The sequence below is a fragment of the Haematobia irritans genome, chromosome 4 (genome assembly GCF_050003625.1).
Source record: "Haematobia irritans isolate KBUSLIRL chromosome 4, ASM5000362v1, whole genome shotgun sequence".
NCBI classification, from domain to species: domain Eukaryota; kingdom Metazoa; phylum Arthropoda; class Insecta; order Diptera; family Muscidae; genus Haematobia; species Haematobia irritans.
Genome location: NC_134400.1, coordinates 158,799,134 through 158,825,961, shown reverse-complemented (window position 1 = coordinate 158,825,961; position 26,828 = coordinate 158,799,134). Strand labels below are relative to the sequence as shown.

General features: G+C 32.3%; 1 protein-coding gene across 2 annotated transcripts in view; it reads right to left on the bottom strand.

Annotated features, from left to right (window-relative positions):
* Positions 1–3,533: 3,533 nt before the first annotated feature.
* LOC142234624 (uncharacterized) overlaps positions 3,534–26,828 on the bottom strand; it is a 123,671-nt gene continuing 100,376 nt past the window's right edge. Inside the window, exons 6-10 of one of the 2 annotated variants that reach the window (XM_075305782.1) lie at positions 13,524–14,062; positions 13,151–13,320; positions 13,000–13,082; positions 5,115–5,291; positions 3,534–5,031 (exon numbers count right to left, since the gene is read on the bottom strand). In XM_075305782.1, the coding sequence (XP_075161897.1) occupies positions 5,116–5,291; positions 13,000–13,082; positions 13,151–13,320; positions 13,524–14,062 (968 nt within the window). In that variant the 3' untranslated portion in view covers positions 3,534–5,031; position 5,115. Of the gene's footprint in view, positions 5,292–12,999; positions 13,083–13,150; positions 13,321–13,523; positions 14,063–26,828 lie in introns of both variants that reach the window. The other variant, XM_075305781.1, reaches the window with a different exon arrangement.

Below are 26,828 nucleotides of genomic sequence, written 5' to 3'. Positions count from 1 at the left end.
CTGGCGTAGTTTGACTGCGTGGTAATGGACGACGAAACCTACGTCAAAGCCGACTACAAGCAGCTTCCGGGACAGGAGTTTTATACGGCAAAAGGAAGGGGAAAGGTAGCAGATATTTTCAAGCACATAAAACTGTCAAAGTTCGCAAAGAAATATCTGGTTTGGCAAGCCATCTGTACCTGTGGCTTGAAAAGCAGCATTTTCATAGCTTCCGGGACTGTCAACCAAGAAATGTACGTGAAAGAGTGTTTGAATAAACGTCTGCTACCTTTCCTGAAGAAACACGGTTGTTCCGTACTGTTTTGGCATCTTGCCATTACGGTAAAAAGGCCATGGAGTGGTACGCCGCCAACAACGTGCAGGTGGTTCCCAAGGACAAGAACCCTTCCAACACGCCAGAGCTCCGCCCAATTGAGAAATACTGGGCTATTGTCAAGCGGAACCTAAAGAAGACCAAAAAAAACTGCTAAGGACGAGCAGCAGTTCAAGGCAAACTGGCTTTCTGGGGCGAAGAAGGTAGACAAGGTGGCTGTACAAAATCTGATGGCAGGTGTCAAGCGTGAGGCCCGGCAATTCGGAATAACTGAATATTTTTCCTGAATTTTATACTAATTGAACTTGAAAAAGAAATTTAATTTGATTTTTTAAATAAACGATTTCACCGATTTACACGCGTTTTCCCTTGACCAAATTTTGACCGTTTCACCCTTTACATAAGATTCGGCCTGACCGAACTTACGGCCGTATATACTTGTTTCATTTTAAACCTTATCAAACCCATGATCCATGATCAAATCACATTAAGGTATAGCAGCAAACAAAACGATTGCTGATCGCATCGAGAAGCTTTCGAAATGACTGAAATCTACGAAAAAAACTATATTAATATAAAAATAGAGAAATGTGTATGTAGTTAGAATATCTAGGAACTACTAACTAACATATTCCAGATGAACAAAGATGAATAAAGACGTTTTGTCTCTGAAATTCGAGTGGGACTTTTGCCTAGCATGGAAGAGACCACAAAGATTTTTACTTGACTAAAAGGGAATACATTTATAGTTGAAGACATTTTATCTTTAGAGGTAGACGATTCGAGTTTAAAATGAGTATCTTTACATAAAAAAATGTTGAACGTGGTTTTAAGTAATCTTAAACAATCTTTCAAGACATTGTTTAAAAGGGGAACATGAAATATAACGTCGTAAACGTACACTCAAAAAAACAGTGAACCCAATTGGAAGGAAAATTGTGGTTAATATTAGAAAAGTTAGTTTAATTTTAGAAAATTTTAGCCAAACTGCACAGAAAAAAGTCGGTTGCTAAAATGAATTAATATTTATTGCAAAAATTTTATTTGGTTTTAGTTTTTTTTTTTTTTAATTTTGTAAGAAAATTTCCCCAGTCCAACGATTTTTTCTTTATCCCAAGTATGTCTCAAAAATTTTATGAACTAAAGGCAGTAAAATTTCAATGACATAAAAATTAGTTCAATTCTAACTAAAACAGAAGAAGTTTTTCGTACACTTCTCAAAAAATAGTAAGAATGAACTGCAGCGTGGTTAAATGATCTGTCGCATAGGAATTTTTCTTTATTTTTAGTTCATTTTACATTTCGTTAATGGTAGTTAAAAATCCAAAAATGTCGGAAAATTTTCGTTAATTTAATGAATCTCAAAATTTGGTATACAATTTAGTTCCATTTTCGCACGAGATAGTTCATTTTTCCCATAATACCTGCCAACATTTTTTGAATTTGACGGCGCTTCTAAGAATGCCTACCACGTCGAAAACAATCGTATACGACATCCAAAACTCGTCGGAAAAGCGCCGCCACTATTGAGAAGTTGTACCACGCCAAGTTACTACAAAAAAGTATTGCATGAGTGCAATTATTAGGTGCCTTTTTTAATAAATTTAGAACGACGCCAGTAAGAGCCCCTTCAAACAATCCGAAAAAGTGCATTTTAAGATAGTTGTAAAAGAATCATTATGGTCAAGTAAACAAGATTGTTTAGATGTTTGTTAATTTGATTAAACATTTATAAATTCTTATAAATTTAACATTTATACTACTATCACAACACATTTAACATTATGTTTATACCCTGCGCCACACTGTGGAACAGGGTATTATAAGTTAGTGCATATGTTTGTAACACCCAGAAGGAGACGAGATAGACACATGGTGTCTTTGGCAATAATGCTCAGGGTGGGTCCCTGTGTCGATATAACCATGTCCGCCTGTCCGTCCGTCCGTCTGTCTGCGAACACATTTTTGTGATCACAGTCTAGGTCGCAATTTAAGTCCAATCGCCTTCAAATTTGGCACATGTTCCTAATTTGGGTCAGAATAGAACCCTATTGATTTTGGAAGAAATCGGTTCAGAATTAGATATAGCTCCCATATATATCTTTCGCCCGATATGCACTAATATGGACCCAGCAGCCAGCGTTTTATACCGATTTGCTTGAAATGTACAAACATAACACTTAGTCGTATAGTCAAGTGTGCAAAATTTGATTGAAATCGGTTCAAATTTAGATATAGCTCCCATATATATCTTTCGCCCGATATGGACTTATATGGCCCCAGAAGCCAGAATTTTGGCCGAATTTGGTTGAAATTTTGCACTAGAAATACAATTAGTAGTATAGTCAAGTGTGCAAAATTTGATTGAAATCGGTTCAGATTTAGATATAGCTCCCATATATATCTTTCGCCCGATATGGACTAATATGGTCCTAAAAGCCAGAGTTTTGGCCCAATTTGGTTGAAATTTTGCACAGGGAGTAGATTTAGCATTGTAGCTATGCGTGCCAAATTTGGTTGAAATCGATTCAGATTTAGATATAGCTCCCATATATATCTTTCGCCCGATATGCACTTATATGGACCCAGAAGCCAGAGTTTTATCCCGATTAGCTTGAAATTTTGCAAAAGGATTACAATTGGTAGTATAGTCATGTGTGCCAAATTTGATTGAAATCGGTTCAGATTTAGATATAGCTTCCATATATATTTTTCGCCCGATATAGACTTATATGGCCCCAGAAGCCAGAGTTTTGGCCCAATTTGGTTGAAATTTTGCACTACGAGTACAATTAGTAATATTGTTATGTGTGCCAAATTTGATTGAAATTGGTTCAGATTTAGATATAGCTCCCATATATATGTTTTTTTGATTTCGACAAAAATGGTCAAAATGATATTGATATTTGTGATATTTAAATGTATGTATTTGGGACAAACCTTTATATATAGCCCCCAACACATTTGACGGATGTGATATGGTATCGAAAATTTAGTCTACAAAGTGGTGCAGGGTACAATATAGTCGGCCCCGCCCGACTTTAGACTTTCCTTACTTGTTTGTCATTAATAATAGAATGATTTTGATTTACAAGTGGCAAATATTGCAGCGTCTATCAGCCGTTTGTTTATTCTCGATGGAGGCAGCGTGTCTGTAAAATATCTGAAAAACAATCACTTTATCCCATATGGAAAGTCAAAAATTGTTCACCAATATACCTTTTACAATTTTAAGCGAAATAACTATGTTTTCAGCACTTCATTATCGATTTTATTTAAATAAATTATAAGAAGCTAGTTGCGCTTGGTGTTTCACAAAATATAAAATGGCTCTTGTAATAATAATGATGGCAAAATATTTTCATGCACATTTCATACTTTTTCATACGCTTCCCCCATCACAGTTGGCGATTGTTGCAGTGTCACTTACGAGTCTGTGGTAGCGATGAGGATGAAATGGAACTTTGAAATGCTGGCAGGGATGTAGTTTACTTTTTTTCTGTGTGCCGATGTTATGAGGGTTTCAAAAAGTAAAAAAGTAAATATTTTTCGACAAATTCTGAACTATTTTGTGGGAGACACGAATTTAGTAAATCTTTTATGCTTCATTGATAATGTTTTTAGTTAATTTAACTAACGTACACAAAAAAGTCAAGAAAACTTTCTCAAACCATAATAATTAATTTGGCTTTAGTTCCATATAGGGTTCACTTTTTTGAGCGTAATTACTCGCTTAATTGTAAAATAAATTAAAAACAAAAATGTAGGAAATTGATAACCTTTTTTGTTTTTCTTTTCAGATTTCGAATAACCTTAAAAACTCCTTAATATGATCAGCTTAAATTTGGGAAAATTCTAAAAGTTAACTTTTTATAGGAAAAAATATAATAATTTTACGCAACATCTCATTTAATCCAAATGTTTGAAATCTCTGTAAATTTAAAGATTATTATAGATTAAAACGGTCATGATACCTCAACAAATATTGTAAGAGATAACGGGACATATATATGACCCAAGCAATAATTGGTGTTGGGCCTTTTTCATGTCTGTTATCACACATGACAAGCTGTGATGGTAAACAGGAACGCGATTTACCACTACCTAAATGAAGTGTAAATGAATGATGTATTAGTTCTATTGGACGTCATATTCACACTTTCTATAACAAATTTAATACTGTATTATTGAAAGTGAAAATATCCTCAGCAAGATCTCCCAAATTTCCTCAGACAAATCATCCGATCCCCAAAGAAAATCAAATATCCCCAATCACGAAAAATCTCCAGTTTGGGGAAAAAATCCCCAAATCTGATAACACTTGTCGTGGATTGATCTCACATCCATTTCCTCAAAAGGTATGGCCTAATAATGATTGCATATTGTATGTTTATGTATGTATTGTGTGTATGTTGCGGTGTATTCTTACGTAACTATGATTTTTGAAATCCTCTTTTGCTTTTGCTGCGATTTTTCTCGAGTATAATTTCCCTTTTAATTTTTTTTATTTTGATTCAATCTAATATTTTTGTATATTAATTTAGCACTTGTTTGATTACATTTTGGAGTTTTTTTTTTGTTTTTTAATTTACAATTTCTTTCTCAGAATTTGTTACATCAGTAAGTTTTTTTAGTTTCGCTTGAGTTTAAGTTTCTTTTTGCTTCATCTTTTCAAGACACAACAGTTACTGGTCCAGTTCCGGAAAGTTTGCTTTAAACTGGGGAGGGGAATTCGTTTAAATAACAATAAGATTTATAATAATTAAATATTGAAATAAATTATTGAAAAATGAACACCAACGTTAAGTTTTATACGCCTCCGTTTGGTAGACAGATGTCGGTGCTGGCACTGGTAATGATGATGTCGTGGCCTTTGCCGTCGTAACATTTGATTTTGTTGGGATTACTGGTTTCGCTGCCTGTGTCAAAGCTGGTGGTATTGCGGGGGTAGGGGCATCAGGATTACATTCTTTATGAACTGAAAATGGACGGGAATACAAAATATTTTTAGTTATGATTTAGCTGATTTTTTAATATGTAGATATTTTATTATTAAAAAATTCTCCTAAATTTTCGACATTTCAAGGCACATGAGCATTAACGGAAAATCTAAGTAAAAATAAAACCTTCCATTAAATATTAGTAGTATATTAATAATTTAACCATAAAATGGTCCTGATAATGGTTGCAGATCCCCATAATATGCAGGATAGTTTACATGAAGTGTTACCTTATTTTTGTGTGAAAATATTTGTTATTGATTTAGGCACCCTGTAAGATGACATCTATTGCAATCAATTTAAGATTGCTATGATTTCTAAACCGTCTGTCTAACAGCTGATAGATTTGGACCGGTGACAAAAAGTTCATATTATTGTTTACAAGCTTACAAAAGCATTTTGATCTATTGTATTCAAAAATGAAGTTATTCATGATGGAATTGAAGCCTGATAGTGTGATTGCTTTAAATTTGGCTGGAAAACTGCAAGTGGCTATCAACGGCGCCCTCTACCATTTAAATGTGCGAAAATTTTTTGTTTCTCGTACCACTGCTATTTACCGTTATACTGGCAGTATTGCATCCACGGTTGCCACTGGATTACCAAAAGACTACCAAACAAAAAATCTTATTTTTTCAAAATTTTATTTCTATAGAAAATTTTGTCAAAATTTTATTTCTTTGTCAAAATTTTATTTCCAGAGAAAATGTTGTCAAAATTTATTTCTAAAGAAAATTTTGTCAAAATTTTATTTCTATAGAAAATTTTGTCAAAATTTTATTTCTATACAAATTTTGTCAAAATTTTATTTCTATAGAAAATTTTGTCAAAATTTTATTTCTATAGAAAAATTTGTCAAAATATTATTTCTATAGAAAAATTTGTCAAAATTTTATTTCTATAGAAAAATTTATCAAAATTTTATTTCTATAGAAAATTTTGTTACATTTTATGTCTATAAAAAAAATTTGAACATTTAATTTCTATAGAAAATTTTATTTCTCCAGACAATTTTGTCAAAATTTTATTTCTACAGTATATTTTGTCAAAATTTTATTTCTATAGAAAATTTTATCAAAATTTTATTTGTATTTTGTCAAAATTTTGTTTGTATAGAAAATTTTGTCAAAATTTTATTTCTTTGTCAAAATTTTATTTCTATAGAAAATTTTGTCAAAATTTTATTTCTTTGTCAAAATTGTATTTCTATAAAAAAATTGTCGAAATTTTATTTCTATAGAGAATTTTGTCAAAATTTTATTTCTATAGAAAAGTTTTATTGTCTTTGATCTCAGCTTAAAACCATGCATTGACTAAACTACAAGTGTAGCTTAACCAACCTATAGACTGCAAGACCAACCATCTTGCAGTATATATGGCTTTGCCCAAATAAATTTGACAAGCATACTTTTCCTCTGCAAGATGGTTGGACCAACCATTTTTAAGCTGAGATCAAAGACAACAATAATGATTGAGGAGAAACCAACAATAACAAACAAAACGAATATAAAAAATGTTGTCAAAATTTTACTTCTACACCCAGAAAAAAGTGCCTTCGAAACTAAAGGAAAAAATGTTTATCAATTTAGTTTAGCAATTTTATTTCCATTTCAATTAAATTTTTGTGTGAAATAATAAAATTTACTTGTTTCAGTAAAAAAAAATCCTAAACTGAAAGCAGTTAGGAATAGTTCATTAACTAGAATAAGGCATGGAATTTTACTAATACTGTTTTCTTCGTTGGGTATAAGAATTTACTACTGAACAAGAAAATTTTATTCACTGATAACGAAGAATTCGTAAAAATAAACAAAAAACGAACTACAACCAAGTTTCCTCAAATTTAGTAAAATTTCTTATAAAATGATAATTCTGAATTCCTTTTTTATAGGAAGCTTATCGTATATACGAATAACACTTAGCATAGAAAAGTATTTTAGTTCATTCGAACTAAGAAGTACTCAATCCTTTCAAAACTTAAGGAAACACACTTGTTAGAATATAGGAAATTTTCCTTTGTCTACCTGTAATCGATATCTGCCATCGATGTAATCGATATGTTTGCGCGTGGGTTGTTTTTTTAGTTGGAATCGCGTTTTTATGGTGTACGGAGAGATTGTTAAAAAATAATATAGTAAAATAATATAATAAATAACAAATAAAATACACTGAAAAAACAGTGAACCCACCAGGAAGAAAACTTTCGGTTAATTTTAGAAAATTTTTAATATTTGTAGAAAATTTTAACTAAACAGTATTACAAACGTTGGCATCATGCCGATGTCATAAAAATAAGTAAATATTTTTCGACAAATTCAAGAAAATTTATTAGACATAACTAAGTTTTTTCACTTGTTAAAGAAAATTTTGTAGTTTGAAGGAAAAACTTGGAGTTCAAAATTGCAAGAATGTCTTTAGTGACATACGAAGTTCATGATGGACCCATTTTTGGTAAAATTTACAAATTTAAAGAAATTCTGAACTATTTTGTGGAAGACACGAATTTAGTTAATCTTTATGCTTCAGTTGAGTATATTTTTTTCCTCGGGTTTAGTTAATTTAACTAACGCACACAAAAAATTATTAGAGTAAAGAAAATTTTCTCCAAACATAATAATTCCATGAACTAAAATAAAGTTAAATTGGCTTTAGTGAAATAGAGAGTTCACTTTTTTTTGAGTGTATTTGTTATTTTAAATTAGTGAAACATTTTTCGATTTTTTTAATTATTGAACATAAATAACAAACAATAAGTCTATCAATGTTCATGATGGTGTATAAAGACAGAAAACACCAACAGAATAACAACCCTTTCATTCGTCTTCATTTTGGAATCTTCAATTATAAGGTAACATTCATACAGTGACGCTAACCTTTTGTGAAAAAATTGGTTTATGATTTTTTTATATTTGAAAGTATTGAAATTGTAAAGAGAGGACAAAATCGTTACGTAGCATCTTATTAAAAGTGAAAGGAACAACAAGAAGAAAAGCATTACGTTTTACTGTTGATAACATTACATGGAAATTGGAAATAGTGGAATAATAAACTAATATTTCAAGGCTAGTCAATGCTGTTGATTCTTAATAAATATATTTAATATATTAATAAAATATGTCTTTTATTGAAGAAAAATGCCTATATAAATATATAAAACTGTATTTAAAAATGACGGTAAGCAGTTCTAATTTTGAAGTAAAAGGTTTACCACAAATATGTAAGATTTGTCCAAATGAATGAAAAGAGTTCAATAAAATCATTCCATATATGAATTCAATTCAGTTAAATTTTTTCATTTTGTAGTATAGTGGTACATAAATATAGGAAAATGTTAATTAATATATGGAATGCATTCTACCTAATTTCTACGAAAATCACATCCTTCAAACAAATAAAAATGTCTTTGGCGCTATACGAAGTTCAACTTTCTTCACAATGAGTTCATTTTAACTTAAAGAAGTGGTCACTTTTTTCTGGGCGTATAGAAAATTTTGTCACTTTTTTATTTCTATAGAGAATTTTGTCAAAATTTTATTTCCATACAAATATTTGAACATTTAATTACTATAGAAAATTTTGTCAAAATTTTATTTCTCCAGACAATTTTGTCAAAATTTTATTTCTATAGAAAATTTTGTCAAAATTTTATTTCTTTGTCAAAATGTTATTTCTATAAAAAAATTTGTCGAATTTTTATTACTATAGATTTTTTTTTTTAATTTTATTTCTATAGAAAATTTTGTAAAAATTTTATTTCTCCGTTTAATAAATTATTGATAAAAACGAGCTCGATGTCTGTGTGTTTAATTTATTTTTATACAATATTTCGTCTTTTCATTGAAAGACTTCATTGGGAAAAGTTTTCTGAGTGTACAAAAAGAAAAGAAAATATGTACACAAACATTGAAATACGTACAAATTTGAAATTCGAAAACAACAAAAGTATTACATCCCCTATTGAGCAGTTCGTTCTCTTCTCTGTTGGTTTATTGAGAATGTGTAACATTCCAATTTTGTCAAAACACCCAGAAAAAAGTGGTCACTTCTTTAAGTTAAAATGAACTCATTGTGAAGAAAGTTGAACTTCGTATAGCGCCTAAGACATTTTTATTTGTTTGAACGATGTGATTTTCGTAGAAATTAGGTAGAATGCATTCCATATATTAGTTAACATTTTCCTATATTTATGTACCACTATACTACTGAATGAAAAAATTTAACTGAATTGAATTCATATATGGAATGATTTTATTGAACTCTTTTCATTCATTTGGACAAATCTTACATATTTGTGGTAAACCTTTTACTTCAAAATTAGAACTGCTTACCTTCGTTTTTAAATACTGTTTTATTTATTTATATGATCAATAATTATTTATATTATCAATAAAAGACATGTTTTATTAATATATTAAATATATTTATTAAGAATCAACAGCATCGACTGGCCTTGAAATATTAGTTTATTATTCCACTATTTCCAATTTCCATGTAATGTTACCACACTCAAATATAAGTGAACTCTCTATTTCACTAAAGCCAATTTAACTTTCGTTTAGTTCATGGAATTATTATGTTTCGAGAAAGTTTCCTCTACTCTAATAATTTTTTGTGTACGTTAGTTAAATTAACTGAAACCGAGGAAAAAATATACACAATTGAAAGATTAACTAAATTCGTGTCTTCCACAAAATAGTTCAATATTTCTTTAAATTTGTAAATTTTACTACAAATGCGTTCATCATGAACTTCGTATGTCACTAAACTCCAATTTTTTCCTTCAAACTACAAAATTTTCTTTAATATGTGAAAAAACTTAATTATGTCTAATAAATTTTCTTGAATTTGTCGAAAAATATTTACTTATTTTTATGACATCGGCGTGATGCCAGCGTTTGTTATACTGTTTAGTTAAATTTTTCAAAAAATATTCAAAATTTTCCAAAATTAACCGACATTTTTCTTCCTGGTGGGTTCACTGTTTTTTTCAGTGCAACTGTAAAACGTAAATCTTTTCTTCTTGTTGTTCCTTTCACTTTTAATAATATGCTACGTAACGATTTTGTCCTCTCTTTACAATTTCAATACTTTCAAATATAAAAAATCATAAACCAATTTTTTCACAAAAGGTTAGCGTCACTGTATGAATGTTACCTTATAATTGAAGATTCCAAAATGAAGACGAATGAAAGGGTTGTTATTCTGTTGGTGTTTTCTGTCTTTATACACCATCACGAACATTGATAGACTTATTGTTTGTTATTTATGTTCAATAATTAAAAAAACGAAAAATGTTCTCACTAATTTAAAATAACAAATATTTTATTTGTTATTTATTATATTATTTTACTATATTATTTTTTAACAATCTCTCCGTACACCATAAAAACGCGATTCCAACTAAAAAAACAACCCACGCGCAAACATATCGATTACATCGATGACAGATATCGATTACAGGTAGACAAAGGAAAATTTCCTATATTCTAACAAGTGTGTTTCCTTAAGTTTTGAAAGGATTGAGTACTTCTTAGTTCGAATGAACTAAAATACTTTTCTATGCTAAGTGTTATTCGTATATACGATAAGCTTCCTATAAAAAAAGGAAGTCAGAATTATCATTTTATAAGAAATTTTACTAAATTTGAGGAAACTGGTTGTAGTTCGGTTTTTGTTTATTTTTACGAATGCTTTGTTATCAGTGAATAAAATTTTCTTGTTCAGTAGTAAATTCTTATACCCAACGAAGAAAACAGTATTAGTAAAATTCCATGCCTTATTCTAGTTAATGAACTATTCCTAACTGCTTTCAGTTTAGGATTTTTTTTACTGAAACAAGTAAATTTTATTATTTCACACAAAAATTTAATTGAAATGGAAATAAAATTGCTAAACTAAATTGATAAACATTTTTTCCTTTAGTTTCGAAGGCACTTTTTTCTGGGTGTATACTCTCTCTCTTGTATTAAGATCTTACACGCAAAAAAATAATTCTTTCCTCCCAAACGAAATTTTAGACAAACAAAGTTCGTTTCTCATTTGCTTTTCGCTGTAAGGAAGTGTATTTGGAAGAAAAGTATATACTTTTTGTGATAAACGTTTATTCTTTTCCAGGATGTAAAAACAATTTCATAAAGACTAACTCAAAAAAAATTTTTTTTTCTGGCTAATTGCATTTTCCCTCACATCTTTCTCACTTCCACAACGATTTTTAGTTCTTAGCACCTTTTTCTGTAATACAAACAATGTAGAAGAATTTATACGATTTTATAAATTTTTAAAATTTTTTTACCTTTCGCCTGGACGGAGAATCGAACCGCGGACCATGCACTTTGTAAGCCAACACACTAACCACTGAGCTATGTACCTGTTATGGTCATCAAGAGATAAATATCCATATAAGTTATATTTATATAGCATAGCTTGCGGCGCCCACGAACCGAATAAACAAAGTTTATTTAACAGAAACAAACATTTAGTTTGGCACCGTAGAGCAGTGGTTGCTACGTCTGACTCTCATGCCAAGGGTCGTGGGTTCGATCCCTGCTTCGACCAAAGTTTTTTTTTTTTTACATACATTCTACATATGTTCCGAAGATTCCGAAAAAAATGTTCAACATTACATTGTACTATATTAAATTTTGAACTGTAAAATGTGTTTTATTAAAGACCAAAAGTCAGAAAAGAAGAGTGTTTGATATAAACGAAATGGACTCTGTTGTTGTTTCAAAAATAACTTTTTTTATTGAAAAAATAAAAACTTTGTAACAAACGAATTTTTTTGGTGATAAAAGTTTAAAATTTTCGAAGCAATTCAAAAAACTCTAACAAAAGAAAAACTTTTTCGGTACACGTTTTCCAAACGTTTTTTTTCTTTGCGTGTATCTCTTGCTTTCTGGTCCTATTTGTATGGTCAAAATTAAACAGGTTCCGTACAGTTTGTTCCCGTCTTATTCATGAGAACCTGTCTACGGCTAAGTTGTCCTTAAACGTCTCCATTGGAATGAGCCCAAGTCGTGTCCTAAAGTATAAAATTACCCCGTCAACGACAACCCATGTTAAAGTGACCGGTGCCATCCATTCGTTTCGACTAGACTGGCCCATACACATCAGTGACTAGTTCAGCACAGGTCTTGTGGTTGAACCATTTCCCGTAGAATACCTCCAGAATCTCTTCAATCAATGTACTTTGCAATCTAACCCATAGACCTTATAATACATAGATGAGCCATGGGCGTCAAGGTATGTTTGACAGTTCCGAAGATTAAGAATAAACGAGAAAAATAAGAGCAAGCTTACAATCTCTTTCGTTTTCCTTTTTGTAGTTTGCCAATTTTACACAAAATTAGAACGTTTATGATGCAACAAAGGATTTATAAATAAATTAATATATTAAAAGTTCATATTTGAACAAAAAATTGTAACCAAAACCGCGAAAATACGAAATTTAATTTTGAGCAGCATTGCTCTTTACGAACAACACAAAAGCAAATGCGCGAAAATTAATGTTTGTTCTTTAAGAAAAAATCAAAACGAAATGTCAGAAAATTAATTTTTGGAACTGACACATTTTTTTAAGATAATAGTGGATCATCTATGTATTATAAGGTCTATGATCTAACCTAGTCTATTCTCTTTGTACTCTGTGCCAGCGCATTTGAGTATACTCTTAAAAATTTTCCTTACCTGCTGCAGCTGTCATTCTATTGTACAAATTTCTCTTCTTCTTTTTCAATATAGCGTCCAAATTATATCCTTCGATAGCCATTCTGTAAAATAATAGTAATATAGGTTAATAATTGTTAAAATTTGGTAAACGTGATTGTTTGGTACTTACTTTTCTATTCTGCTTAAGCCTAAAATATCCTTGAATACCAAGTAGATTTTATTTAATGTCAAATTGGGTAATCCTTGTCCCAGATACCGTATGAACTTAAGCTGTTCGGATTTTGGTAAACCGCTCTCCGATAAATCCAAAAAGGGTCTATGATCGGCCACCTTATATTCCTAAAAAATAGTAATTCGAAACCGAGAAAAGAGACATAGAGAGGGAGGGAGTGTAGAAAAAGAGAAGAAATAAAACAATCTCCTATTAATACTAGCAGTGTTCAATCAAGTGACACAATAACAAATATCATCATTGAGAGAGAGAAAAATATGATCATATCTCAGTTTGACTTGAGAGTGATAGAGGAGGATTATTTGCTCACATTGCAAAATCTGTTGAAATTTTCGATGAGTATATACTTTTCATAATACGTTACAGTCTGATTTGTTTGAATACCGAACTGTTTTAGTAATTCCTGTTTCTTGGGAGGTAACCTGGACAATTGGGTACAAAACCCATCCTCAATGCGATGTGTTTCATGCACATCGAAATTATCGAAAATCATTAGATTTTCCAAGGGTCTAGATGGCGTCACCGCTGTTGCAACTCCACCACCAACTATGAGGGATTGACTGGCACCTGCTGCAGTGGGGACAGTTGTGGATGTTGGTGGCATCATGACATTATTGTTAGAGTGATTATTATAGTCCATGAGCATAGGATTTAAACCCGATCCGGTTTGAGTGAGTTGTGCTGGTACAAGGGGTGGCGGTAAATTGGATATGGAGCTACTGCTACTATTGGCATTTGGTACTGATACAGCTGTAGCTGATGATGGTCCTCCTGTGGTACTCGCTGCTGATGTTGTTGCCACAAAGTCCATACTATCGTTTGATTGCTGATTGATGATATTTTTAAGATCTACAATAAAAAGAAGGAAGAGTACGTTAAAGTTAATAGACTTGTCAGTGAAAATAATAGCTTTATTAATAAATGTATGGTATTAAAATCATGTTTATGACTGAATCTAGAGATTTCACTTGAAGGATCAAAAGTATGGAGAATTTCTAAAATTGTTCACTTGCCAAACTATCAAATTGATCGTCCCTACATAACCGAGGGCTCGAACAAAAATTTCAGCCCACGAATTGCTACTCGAGCAAATTTTCCATTTCCAAGTGAAGCTATGGGCACATGTGATCTAAAAATTTTCGTAGAGTTTGGCTTCAGGGGATGACCAATCAGATTGACTTTTCTATTTGAAACTCTTTTGCGAGCAAAGTAAGGTGTAAAGTTGAGTGCATGAATCACGCACACTTACTCACGCACGATATTTATGTTAGGACTCACGAAATGAAAATCTGCTCTCATGCTCGAGAAAGCTTTAGAGACACACGATCACGAGAGGAACATTTTTATTCACGCAAACTGAGAATCAGAAATGTCGTAATTCATGAATAATCTCTTGACTCTCGAAAATTCGCCTCTCACAAGAAAATTTGCGTGACTCATCACTGAGTCATATGTTGATAGGGCGTAAATACGAATAAGAGTTACAAGTCGGACTACGTAACCGCAACATCTACCGCACGGCAATATTCTTCGCCGCAGCTTTTTACACCGAATATTTTTGTACCAGTTCCGAAAAGAGCATCGCAATTTAATTGTAATTCCGCGGCTGCCGAGATAGAGATAGACAATGTGTCTATATCCCCGGTTGGTAGCAGTGCTCCAGGTTACAGTTCACATATTGAGTGGCTGTTGTGTGGGCAGAACCAATCGGTGCTAGGACGCTTCAATGGTAACCATGAACTTTTGAATTCTCTCCTAGATAATTGCCAGAGATAGCTTTGACATAGTAGATCGACATTTTCTACGGTGAACGATAAGGCCCCACGAGAATTTTTGGTGATTGCAGCAGTCGGATAAATGACGTGTCGTGGCGTCCCAACATTTCATTGGGATCGGACCACCTCCCCATGAAGAATACACCGATCTCCGATTTAGTGAGCTCCGCCCCCCTCCCATGTTCATGATCCCCAGAGGATGTTTCCACGACATCACCAATGCAACAGCAGCTACCTTCTTACCCGCTGGTCGAATTTCCCAACTTCCCAGCAAATGCATTGATATTCGCAGACGAGAACTGCTGATCCTGGAATCAGGGAACTGATTTTTGCAATGTTGTGCCGCTGTTTAATTATTTACTTTTTTAGAGCAATAACATAGCTATCTAAATTTCGATTTCGGATCTCTTTAAAATTACGGGTGCGATGTGATATAAAATCGAACTAATTTTGAGCACTTTTTCCCTCCTAAACAATAGTGTAATAAAGCGCCAGAAAATTTTGTATTGTAGGCATACCGGGTTCTCCCACACTGAAAAAAAGCATGCCAGGTTCCAAAAATGTTGTTTTTACTTTAAAAATTTTGGTATTGATTCCGAGCCAAAGAATCGGAAAATACAAGTAAAGATACTTTTAAGACACAATTCTCTTTTAAATTTGGATTTTGTGTACTTGCTTCTAGGAAGAAATTTTTTATTTTTCGCTTTTTCAGCTTTTTTTTTCTTCATATGATATCAAAGTCCTTTAAAAACGAGTTAATGACAACTTTATTTTCTAAATTAAGACTCGACTTCCAGTAGAAATTATGCTATGTTTCAAGTAAAAAACGTCTTTAAAATAAAGTGTTGAAAAACATGTCCTATATATGAATGATTTTTTGCTTTGTAGTCCGATGCAAAAAGACAACAAATTTAAAGACAATTTCATTAAATTTAAAGAATTTTTCTGAATTATTAAAGTCAAGTTGACCTTAGCCCAAACATTTTTTCTTTCATGTTATGATACCCATTTTTAAAATAAATAAATAAATCACTTAATTATAAGGACGATACGAATTCATTGAAAAGTTTATCGACTTTTGGACAAGGAAAAACACTTTATATTAGAGAAAAGCGTCTTCTATGCTAAGCAAAATTTGCATTGGTATTTTAAAGACATGAAATCTTTGACCTCATGACAATATTTTTTTCAGTGCATGAACTGCTAATTTCAAGGAATAATTGTTAAGCATCTCGAGAGAGATCAAGCGAAAAGGGGAGCCATTCCTCAAATTAGTGATCTCCTAGTCAGCGACAGGTCACAATTTACCTTTCCCGAATTTACAATGTCATCAGCAGCGTAAAACCATCCAAGGCGCAGGGCCCCGACTGAATGCTGGGAGTGGGCACGTCAGACTGCTCCATTTGTCCTTCGAACCACTCATTATACCCAATATCCACTACTGAAGCCAGTGAAAGACTCAGATAAGGGTGAATCGTACAGATCAATCTCCTTTGTGTTGGCAGGAGCCAAGACACTTTAAGCACTACTCTTCCCCAGACTTGTGGAGAATTTTCCAGCTGCTAATCATCATTATGGATTCCGAATAGTTCATAGTACACAACAGTTTTGCATACCATTACAGCATACGTAAGTAAAGGATTTAACCCGCCCAACACCATGACGCAGGACGGTGACGGTTGATCTATCGTAGGCATTCGATGCGTCCCTACCGACAGAAACCAAACTTTAGATTCGTACGTGAAACTTACAGACAAAAACTCTAAACCTCATAGAGTGAAACAGGGAGTTCTCTCTGGTGAGATGATACCTTCGGAACTGTTCAAACTATACTTTTCCTCCATTCCACACCCTCCTGACGACGATTGTATTTACAATCCTGATGTCCGGCTCCTTGTTGATGACATCTGCGGTCGGTCAAACATCTACCTTGCTGATCTTATCAATTTTTAAGGAAATCTCCCACCAGATACTCATCTTCACTATTCGATACATAGATGGCAGTAGTTCGCATTCACCTGAATGTTAGAGCCGATGGCGCAAGATTTCCGACAACAAACTACCCCAATATTTTCCTGGTCACATCGGATAGCTTTTCTAATATTCTGCCAACTCCATTGCAATCAGTGATAAGCTCCGCGGTAGGAAATAGGTCATTGAGAAACACGATTGCCACTTGTGCCAAACATTTCCTACCAAAAATTAAAGAAAAAGAAGATAAATCTTCTTTTGAAACGATTGATTAAAGTTTTGTGGTTAGATTGAAATAATGTTTTTTCTTCGAAAGAATTAGTTTTGTTTTAGCACTTTGTTGATAGTGTGTCGATGTTAGATTGCACCAACAGGATGGGGTGCGAACGAACAAGCCTTGTTGACGCACTCCCATCCAAACCACCATCTTACGAGGGCGGTTCGGAAACTTCTTAGCCTATCAATGAAAGAGAATAGTTCGTTTTTCGAAAATATTTTTATTTTTCAATATAATATCCTGAAACTTTAATACACTTATGGTGTTTTCTTTGCTGAAAAAAACGCTTTGCCTTCATTTTGTCTGTACAGAATGCGCATTTTTAAAATGTTACCAGAAACCTAAAAAAATTCTATCATTTCAGCGGGCAGAAAAGAATTCAAAGAAGGAAACAGGGCAATCGCAGCACTCTCGTTTGTTGGCAGTGCTGAAAATGCCCGTAATTTACCTCTATGCGTGGCGCTATTTTCACAACAGAATTCGAAGCCTTTTCGCACTTTTGCCTGTTTTTTAGAAAAGAAACTAAAGAGTACATTTTCCGGGCAAAATGCAAAAAAAGTGTGCATTTTTTAAAAGAAAAGAAAACGCCATTAGTCCAACGCTTTTCTAGCAATTCTATCCCTTTATTAAAATAGTTTTCCTCAAGGTCTTCCAAATAGTGGTTTACAACTGTAAGGTAAAACCCTTGCCAGCAAGGAATTTTTTTAGATTTGGGAACAAATAAAAGTCACTGGGAGCTAAATCAGGGGGCTAATCACGGCATTCGATATCGAATTCATAATCGTATCAAAAAAATTGCCGATACGATTAAAAGTTTGGATCACGGCATTCGATCGAAATTTGATGCAATTTCTCAGAACAAAATGAAATGGCAAAATGAAGTTAGAGGCACAAAATAGAATGTAGAAAAACACATATGTTTTTGAAGATTTCAAAGTAAAAAGCAATTTGTATTGGATTATATCTTATCTCTTGTTACATTCCTCCGAATTCCTTCCTAATTGGAGGATGAGATGAATAATTTGGCGACAAATAGGGAAAGTACACATTGTTATTTGTGTAAGTACATTCGAATGGTGTGCACTGTTAGAAAGTCACCTTTTCGCAGGCTCAATGGACGATTTCGGCTGACGAAGGAGGCGTTCAAATGGAATATATCCCCACACCCTCAAAAAAAATCGCTTCTTTAACATATGTTCCAAACATATTTTGCAGGAAGCACATATATTATTGGATACTGCCGAAACATTAATATGTTTGCTTTATGTGAACATATTATATGTTTGGAAGCATTTTGAGCCCAAAAATATTATATTATTATAAAATATTATATGCTTGGAAGAATTTTTCCCAAAGACGATTGTGCTCATTGCCCAACATACTCGTAATTTTCAATTCCACGAAATATTTTAGTTCTTGGCACCTTTTTCTGTAATACAAATAATGTTGAAGAAATTATTCACTTTTATAAATTTTTTAAATTTTACCTTTCGCCTGCACGGAGAATCGAACCGAGGACCATACAGTTTGTAAGCCAACACACTATCCACTGGGCTACGTAGCTGTTATGGTCACCAGCAGATAATTATCGTTATAAGTTACATTTATATAGCATAGTTTGCAGCGCTCACGAGCCCATGCAAATATAACATTATTTAACAGAAACATACATTTGTTTGCCACGTGGAGCAGTGGTTAGCATGTCTGCCTTGCATGCAAAGGGTCGTGGGTTCAATCCCTGCCCCGACCGAACACTTTTTTTAATTTACACATTTATATTTATACTATATTAAATTTTTATAATGAAACTTTGAAATGTGGGTTATTAATCATTTTACTGTCCCAACTCTAAAAAGAGTATAGTGCCCTTTCGTTATTTTTATGGAGACCCCTCATTTCTTTTAACGAACCAAGAAAAAAATTGTGCCCATAATGCCAAAATGATAAACAAAACACATACATAAAATGCTGCTCTCAAGGCGAAAACATATGCTGTTTGTTTTTCAAATGTCTATTCTCGTTACTCCGAATACTCATTCTAATATTCCAATTAAATAATATTTAGACTTAAGCATATCCAATTATTTGCCTTATCATAAAATAGTTTTCCGAAACAACATAAAAGCGATTTCACAGAAATTGTTCTCTTTTGATTCTTTCGCTGTGTTATGTTGATATCTTTCGTGAACTCTCCCGGTTTCCATCTCTATTTCTTTCTCTATACTCTCTCTGTCGCGTTGAATAAAATATCACAACATATGTATGTTTAGTCGAAATTTGTAAATATATATAAGTTTACATTCACACATATGATTTTTATGAAACATTCATGTCCCAAACATAATATATTCTAACATATTAACATAGATGTCCCAAACATTTAGTGTTAGTTTAGGAACATTACATGTTTGCACTTAAGTATATTGTGTTTTAAAATTGTGCCCGAAACACATTTTGTTTATATCGGAACATATGAAAAACATATTTTTCTAACAGTGCATGTTCCGGTTTACGAATTCGCAAAATTTTCCTCAACCTCTATTTTCCGAACCACAAAGACATATAATTTGAAATTTATATACACTGTTCTTATGGATAAGGAATTTATTTGGAAGAAGATGGAATCGTTCAGATGTTATTGACAATCCACAATTTTGCGTTTTGCAAATTCGTAAACCAGAACAGATGGTATAATTTTTGGTGGCATGTCAACGTCAATTCTACCGCTTTACAATTGTCTGCCGTCTCAAAACTTTTGGCCAGTGGAAGCCTTCATCATTCACTATTCTTACAAGGTGGTCCAGAAGCGTTATGTTGTCACGGAATGGTACGGTAATTGGTTGATCACAATCTCTTGGATATCGATCTAGCATGTGCACTTTTTATATGGTTCTTTGCCAAGCTAGGATGTTCGCTCCCGAACTCGACTATGACCAATTTTTGTTTAACTTTTAATATGTTCATTATACGTAAATTTACTACAAAGTACCAACAATTCGAACTTAAACAAATATATTTACTATTCCTATATGGCGAAAACAATGAAAAAACAAGTAAAAAATGTTTTACGATTGCAATTTACCAATCGAAAAAATTGTCGATCAAAAAACTCGATATCGACCCCCGTGATCCGAAAAATTTAGATTTCGATCAAAAGTTCTCGATATCGAATGCCGTGATTAGCTCCCAGGAGAGTAAGGTGGGTGGTCAAGCAACTCGTACTTTAATAAGTTGATTTTAGCCATTGTTAAAACACTCTTGTGCGCTGGTGCGTTGTCTTGATGAAAAATTATTTTTTTGTGTTGTAAGCCAGGTACATTTAATGGATCCAAAAGGTTGCAGTAGTACTCTGAATTTATTGTTTTACCCTTTTGCAGATAGTCAATCAATAAAATACCTTTGAAGTCCCAAAAACCCGTTGACATAACCTTACCAGCGGATTGAATTGTTTTTGCCTTCTTTGGGGCACTTCCTCCAGCTTCAGTCCTTCGGTTTTGCCTCGAAATAGGCCTCAGTTTCGGCGATCACCTCTTCATTGCAGCCAAATTTTTTCCCCGAGCATCCTTTGGAGGTTTAAGAACAAGAAAAAGTCGCTGGGGGCCAGATCTGGATAATACGGTGGATGGGGAAGCAATTCGAAGCCCAATTCATGAATTTTTGCCATCGTTCTCAATGACTTGTGGCACGGTAGTTGTCTTGGTGGAACAACACTTTTTTCTTCTTCATATGGGGCCGTTTTGCCGCTATTTCGACCTTCAAACGTTCCAATAACGCCATATAATAGTCACTGTTGATGGTTTTTCCCTTCTCAAGATAATCGATAAAAATTATTCCATGCGCATCCAAAAAAACAGAGGCCATTACTTTGCCTGCGGACTTTTGAGTCTTTCCACGCTTCGGAGACGGTTCACCGATCGCTGTCCACTCTGCCGACTGTCGATTGGACTCAGGAGTGTAGTGATGGAGCCATGTTTCATCCATTGTCACATATCGACGGGAAAACTCAGGTGTATTACGAGTTAACAGCTGCAAACACGGCTCAGAATCATCAACACGTTGTTGTTTTTGGTTAAATGTGAGCTCGCGCAAAGACAATAAACTCTAGGAAGATAGGAAATTGGCTACTGAGGAGATCAAACCATTTACTGTGTTAGTTTCATACTCGATCCAAACGCGTATACGACAAATATTGACATAGCATTAAAATGCAAATAAAAAGAAATTAAGTGCACGAAATAAATTTCCTTAAACGGGAAAATGTATTTTTTATTGCTGCCTAAAATTTAACATTGTTTCATTAGAAAAATTAAGTTTTTCATTTAAAAAATAAAAATGAAAAACAAATAAAAATTACAAACATGTATGGAACTAAATGGTAAATGCAACATTTGGTATGACGCAAGCCAATTTCCTATCTTCCTCCAGTTTATTGTCTTTGAGCTCGCGCGGCACCCATTTTGCACAGAGCTTCCGCATGTCCAAATATTGATGAATGATATGACCAACACGTTCCTTTGATATCTTTAAGGCCTCTGCAACTTCATTTTACGGTCATTCAAAATCATTTTGTGGATTTTTTTGATGTTTTCGTCGGTAACCACCTCTTTCGGGCGTCCACTGCGTTCACCGTCCTCCGTGCTCATTTCACCACGCTTGAATTTTGCATACCAATCAATTATTGTTGATTTCCCTGGGGCAGAGTTCGGAAACTCATTATCAAGCCAAGTTTTTGCTTCCACCGTATTTTTTCCCTACAGAAAACAGTATTTTATCAAAACACAAAATTCCTTTTTTTCCATTTTTTTCATAATAACAAAAGTTGCTTCACAAAAGACGCTCTATCCCACAAACTAATTGACTTACAGACGTCAAATTTTGGCACGAATCATTTGAAGGTTGGTACTATATAAAAATAATATGCATTTAATACTAGCGACGCCATCTATGTGTCAGACCGGGGACTTATCAGCCAACCTGTTAGTTCTTCATGCAAAATTAAATTGACTCGATCATTTGAGATGCCCATGATATTACAATTTCACGCACTTTTATTCGTCGATCATTTAATACCATATCATGCACTTTGGCTACAATTTCTGTTATTGTTGCTGTTTTTGGACGTCCACTACGTGGTTCATCTTCAATGCTTGCACGACCACGTTTAAATTCAGCAACCCAATTTTTTACTGTTGCATATGAAGGAGCACTTTCACCTAACACATTCACCATATCATTATGAATTTCTTGTCCCGATAAACCTTTTTTATGTAAATATTTAATGACAGCATGTATTTCTAATTTTTCCATTGTAAAAAAAATTGCGGATGCGTCTTTTTTGAACACCTGTTTCTATATGAAGGAGTTGCCAGATCGAAACAAAATTTAACATGTGTTCATAACAGAGATGGAAGTTTCCAAAACACTTAACTTTTTTTCTGTTTATACCGCGCTTTTTGTGCTAGGCTAAGAAGTTTCCGTACTGCCCTCGTATATAGAGACAATTACCATCCAGGAGAGTAATACTACTTTCTCACTAGGCACGAAATCTTGATATTTAGATGAAAATTCAAAAAATTACATTTGCAATAGATTTTAGTGCGAGTATAAATATTTTTCTAAAGGCGTTAAATATTTTGCGTGCAGTCCTAGTTCCTCAAATTTGGAGCTTTGCTCTGAATTCTTACAATAGTAAACAAAAGATAATTTGCCAAAAGTGTAAGAACGATTTCATGATTTTTATAAGTATTTTACAATTCAGTAGTTTTTCTTTAGATTGCAGAACTTGAGTTTCTAGCTTAGAAATAAAAGAATTGGGCCACATATCTGATTATACATTTACATTTTCCTCTGCAAATCATATGATTTGCAGTCTTTCAAGCGATTCGGCAAGCGATTTTGAAAAATCTTGTTTCACGGGAAACCAAGAACAACCAAAAATATTTTGGGCAATGTTTTTGGGGGAAATCAAAGTGCAAGGTGAAATCTATTTGAAGGGAAATCCAGAATATATCCGAACAACATATAGGTGAGACTAAAATTGTATGCGAATTCACTTCGTTAACGTGGTTATGTTCATGAGCGTGAGTATTCTCCTGAGAGTATTTTTCTAAAATTTGTTACTCACGCGCACACTCACGAACAATTTTTTTCGTCACTCAAGCACGACATTTGAGTGGTTATTAATGTCACGCACACACGAATGAGTCACGTGCACATCTCTAATTCTGTCCGATCGAATTATCGATTACATTAATTTAATTTTTGGGAGCCACCGTAAGCAATGGTTAGCATGCCCGCCTTGCATACACAAGGTCGTGGGTTCGATTCCTGCTTCGACCGAACATCAAAAAATTTGTCAGCGGTGGATTATCCCACCTCAGTAATGCTGGTGACATATCTGAGGGTTTCAAAGCTTCTCTGAGTGGTTTCACAGCAATGTGGAACGCCGTTCGGACTCTGCTATAAAAAGTAGGTCCCTTGTCATTGAGCTTAACATGGAATCGGGCAGCACTCAGTGATAAGAGAGAAGTTCACCAATGTGGTATCACAATGGACAGAATAGTGTAAGTGAGCCTGATACATCGGGTTGCCAACTAACCTAATTTAATTTTTAAATAAAATCTTACCACAATTTAATGCCAATTTTCATAAGTATACGAAATAATAAAACAAACCAATATATCTGTGGTGTTATGATTTTCGATCAAATATAATATGTTTTCTTTATATGTAATAATAATTTTGAAAATAATTTCGTACATATATGTAAATATATAAAACAATTTTTTGCAAAGTTGCAGTTTAATGTATGAAATTACAAATCGGCATCGGCAATAGTATTAATTATAGTAATTACAATAATAATAATAGTAAGAATAAATACAAAAATGATAATGATAGTCATTCAGCATAGCAGATAATTTTCATTTTTTTTTTTGCTAAGGTATTTTCTTTATATTTGTAGTTAATTTTAATTAAAATAATTTAAAGACACAATATAAAAAGAAATGTGATTATAAATATGTGTATAGCATAAATTTGTTAGAATTTATTTATTAGGGATTGTGTATAATCTCAATATGCTTCTTTGTTTCAGTATTGTTGGAAGTGTGGTTGTACATATATGAGGCGATTGGGAGACAATGCAGGTTTTGCTAATAGCAAACTATTTTAAAAATAATCTCATTTTATAAGGAAAAAAAATAATATTAGGCATTCATTACAAATTGTAGATTCTTAATATATTTTTGTGTTATTTTTTTTATGTAGATCTTGTACTTGGTGTTATGCAGCTAAACTAAATTCTATGTGTAATGATGAAAAATGCATATGTATACTCAAACATTTGTTGGATACCCAGATGATGTATTTTGTGTAAGCATTTAAATTTTATAGCTGCTACAGGGAAAAAAGAAGAGGTATGAAGGCAACATAAAATTCTCATGATTTAAATAAACAACATTAAATAATTGCAATTAACTTAAAAAATATATCAAAACACACATTTATTAACGTGTAGTAAAACTAATAATACATAGGATTTTTATTGAATAAAGTGTTTAAAAAATATATTTAGATATATAAAAAAATATATTTACTAAATTAGTAACACAAAATATTTATTAGTATACCTATATAAGAAAATGTAATAATAGAAATTTGAAATTACATAATTATAATAAAAATGAAAAAAAAATTTAGTGCATAGGAAGAGTATTTATTTATTGGATATTGTTAGTTGGTTGCATCTTGCACTCACCATGGTAAAAAAAAATTATAGCCTTAATTGAATTAATAAAAAATGGTTCAATCAAATCAATGAATTTTTTAATTAAAATAAAAAAACAATCGCTTAATTAATTGCAAGGAATAGACTTTTGATTTAATTATAATTTGAATGCATCACTTGATTTCCACATTTTTTTCTGTGCAGAAGAATAATATTAATGAGCGCAAGCTATATGGTTAAAAATAAATATATTGTATATATTATACAAAATAGTTGTTTGGATGTTTTTGGTCAAAAGCAGTCGTATTGTGTGAATATTATCCCCTAAGTTTCATATCCATAAGGTAATCTGCATAATTTTAATTTGCCTATATTTTTAAAGTCATCATAACTAGAGAATTTTCATTAGTCTTCTTTTGAATAAATAGTTTTTTATAGATAGATTCCATTTAAAGCTGTGTATTAAAGAGTTCACTGGTTATGAGGAAAAGAAAATCATGCGATATGTAATTACTGAACCTAGGGGGAATATGACTTCAACGGTGGAGTATGTGAAAAACTTACAAACTATTAGATGATGGTGCACTCAAAAGAAAAAATCAATAATAATAGCAAAAAAAGTTGTTTCAGCTGTTTTTGCTTGCTGAAAGAGGGGAAGACTGTCTAGGCAATTGCCAAAACAGCAATCTTACTACTGCTGTTTCGAGCTTCTGTAAAGACCTTAGCTGTAGGTAGCTAAGTTAAACTGATTTAACAAATATTAAACGTATAAATATATACAAAGATATTTTTTTGTAACATAAGAAAAAACCCAAATATTAATTTTCTCGCATATAACTCAACTTGTAAAAGATTTAATATGATCGCTTTAGGCTGATATAAAAAAATATACAAATGATTTGCGATAGCTTCAAATAGTTTCAATAAACATGCGTTAGTTGAAACAGCAAACCTTTTCTCTGATGAAAATTAGCTCATGGTAAGTTCACGCAAAAAAAAATCTGATTTAATCATGAAATTAATTGATCTAATTAATATTCTAATTGAAACGTCTTCGATTACAGAAATGATAAAAAAATTAATTGACAGTCTATTAAAAAATTAATTGTTACTATTAATTTGTGTGATTGATTTTTGTTTCAATTAAAAAATTTGTTGAATCAATTAAATTTTTAATTGAATATTTTTTTAAAACTCAATTAAGATTTTAATTGGAAAAATTTTCGTGAAATTTTTTTCTGTGTTGGTACTGGAAGACGGTGGAGTACATTTCTGATTCAATAACAAATGAAATAGGAACAAAGGAAGCGATAATTTCTTAGGACTTTGGCATGGAAAATTTCCCAAAAAAAAAAATGAAATATTCACATTTCCGTATGCTTGTTGAAATATTTTCAGCGATGTACTTTTTGCCAATATATCTGCTATTGGTAATGTGATCTCCCAAAAAGAAATATCCACATTTCATTATGCTTGCACACAAAAACATTTTTTCTGTTTCAATCACGAAATTAATTGATCCAATTAATTTTTTAATTGAAAATTCTTCAATCACGAAAATGATAGAATCAATCACTGTTTTAATTGGACATAAAAAATACTTGATTAAAAAAGTAATTGATTTGCCAATTAGCAAATTTCAATAAATTATTTAATTGATTCAATTAAAAATTTTAATTAGCAAATTTCAATAAATTTTTTAATTGATTCAATTAAAAATTTAATTGATGTTGATTGCAAAACTCAATTAATTTTTTCGTTAAAAATTTAACTATTTTCAATTACTTTCTTAACTGACTTAGTTGTTTTAGTTTGATTACAAAGTTGATTGTTTGAAATAAATTTTTAGTTAAAAATTAAAAC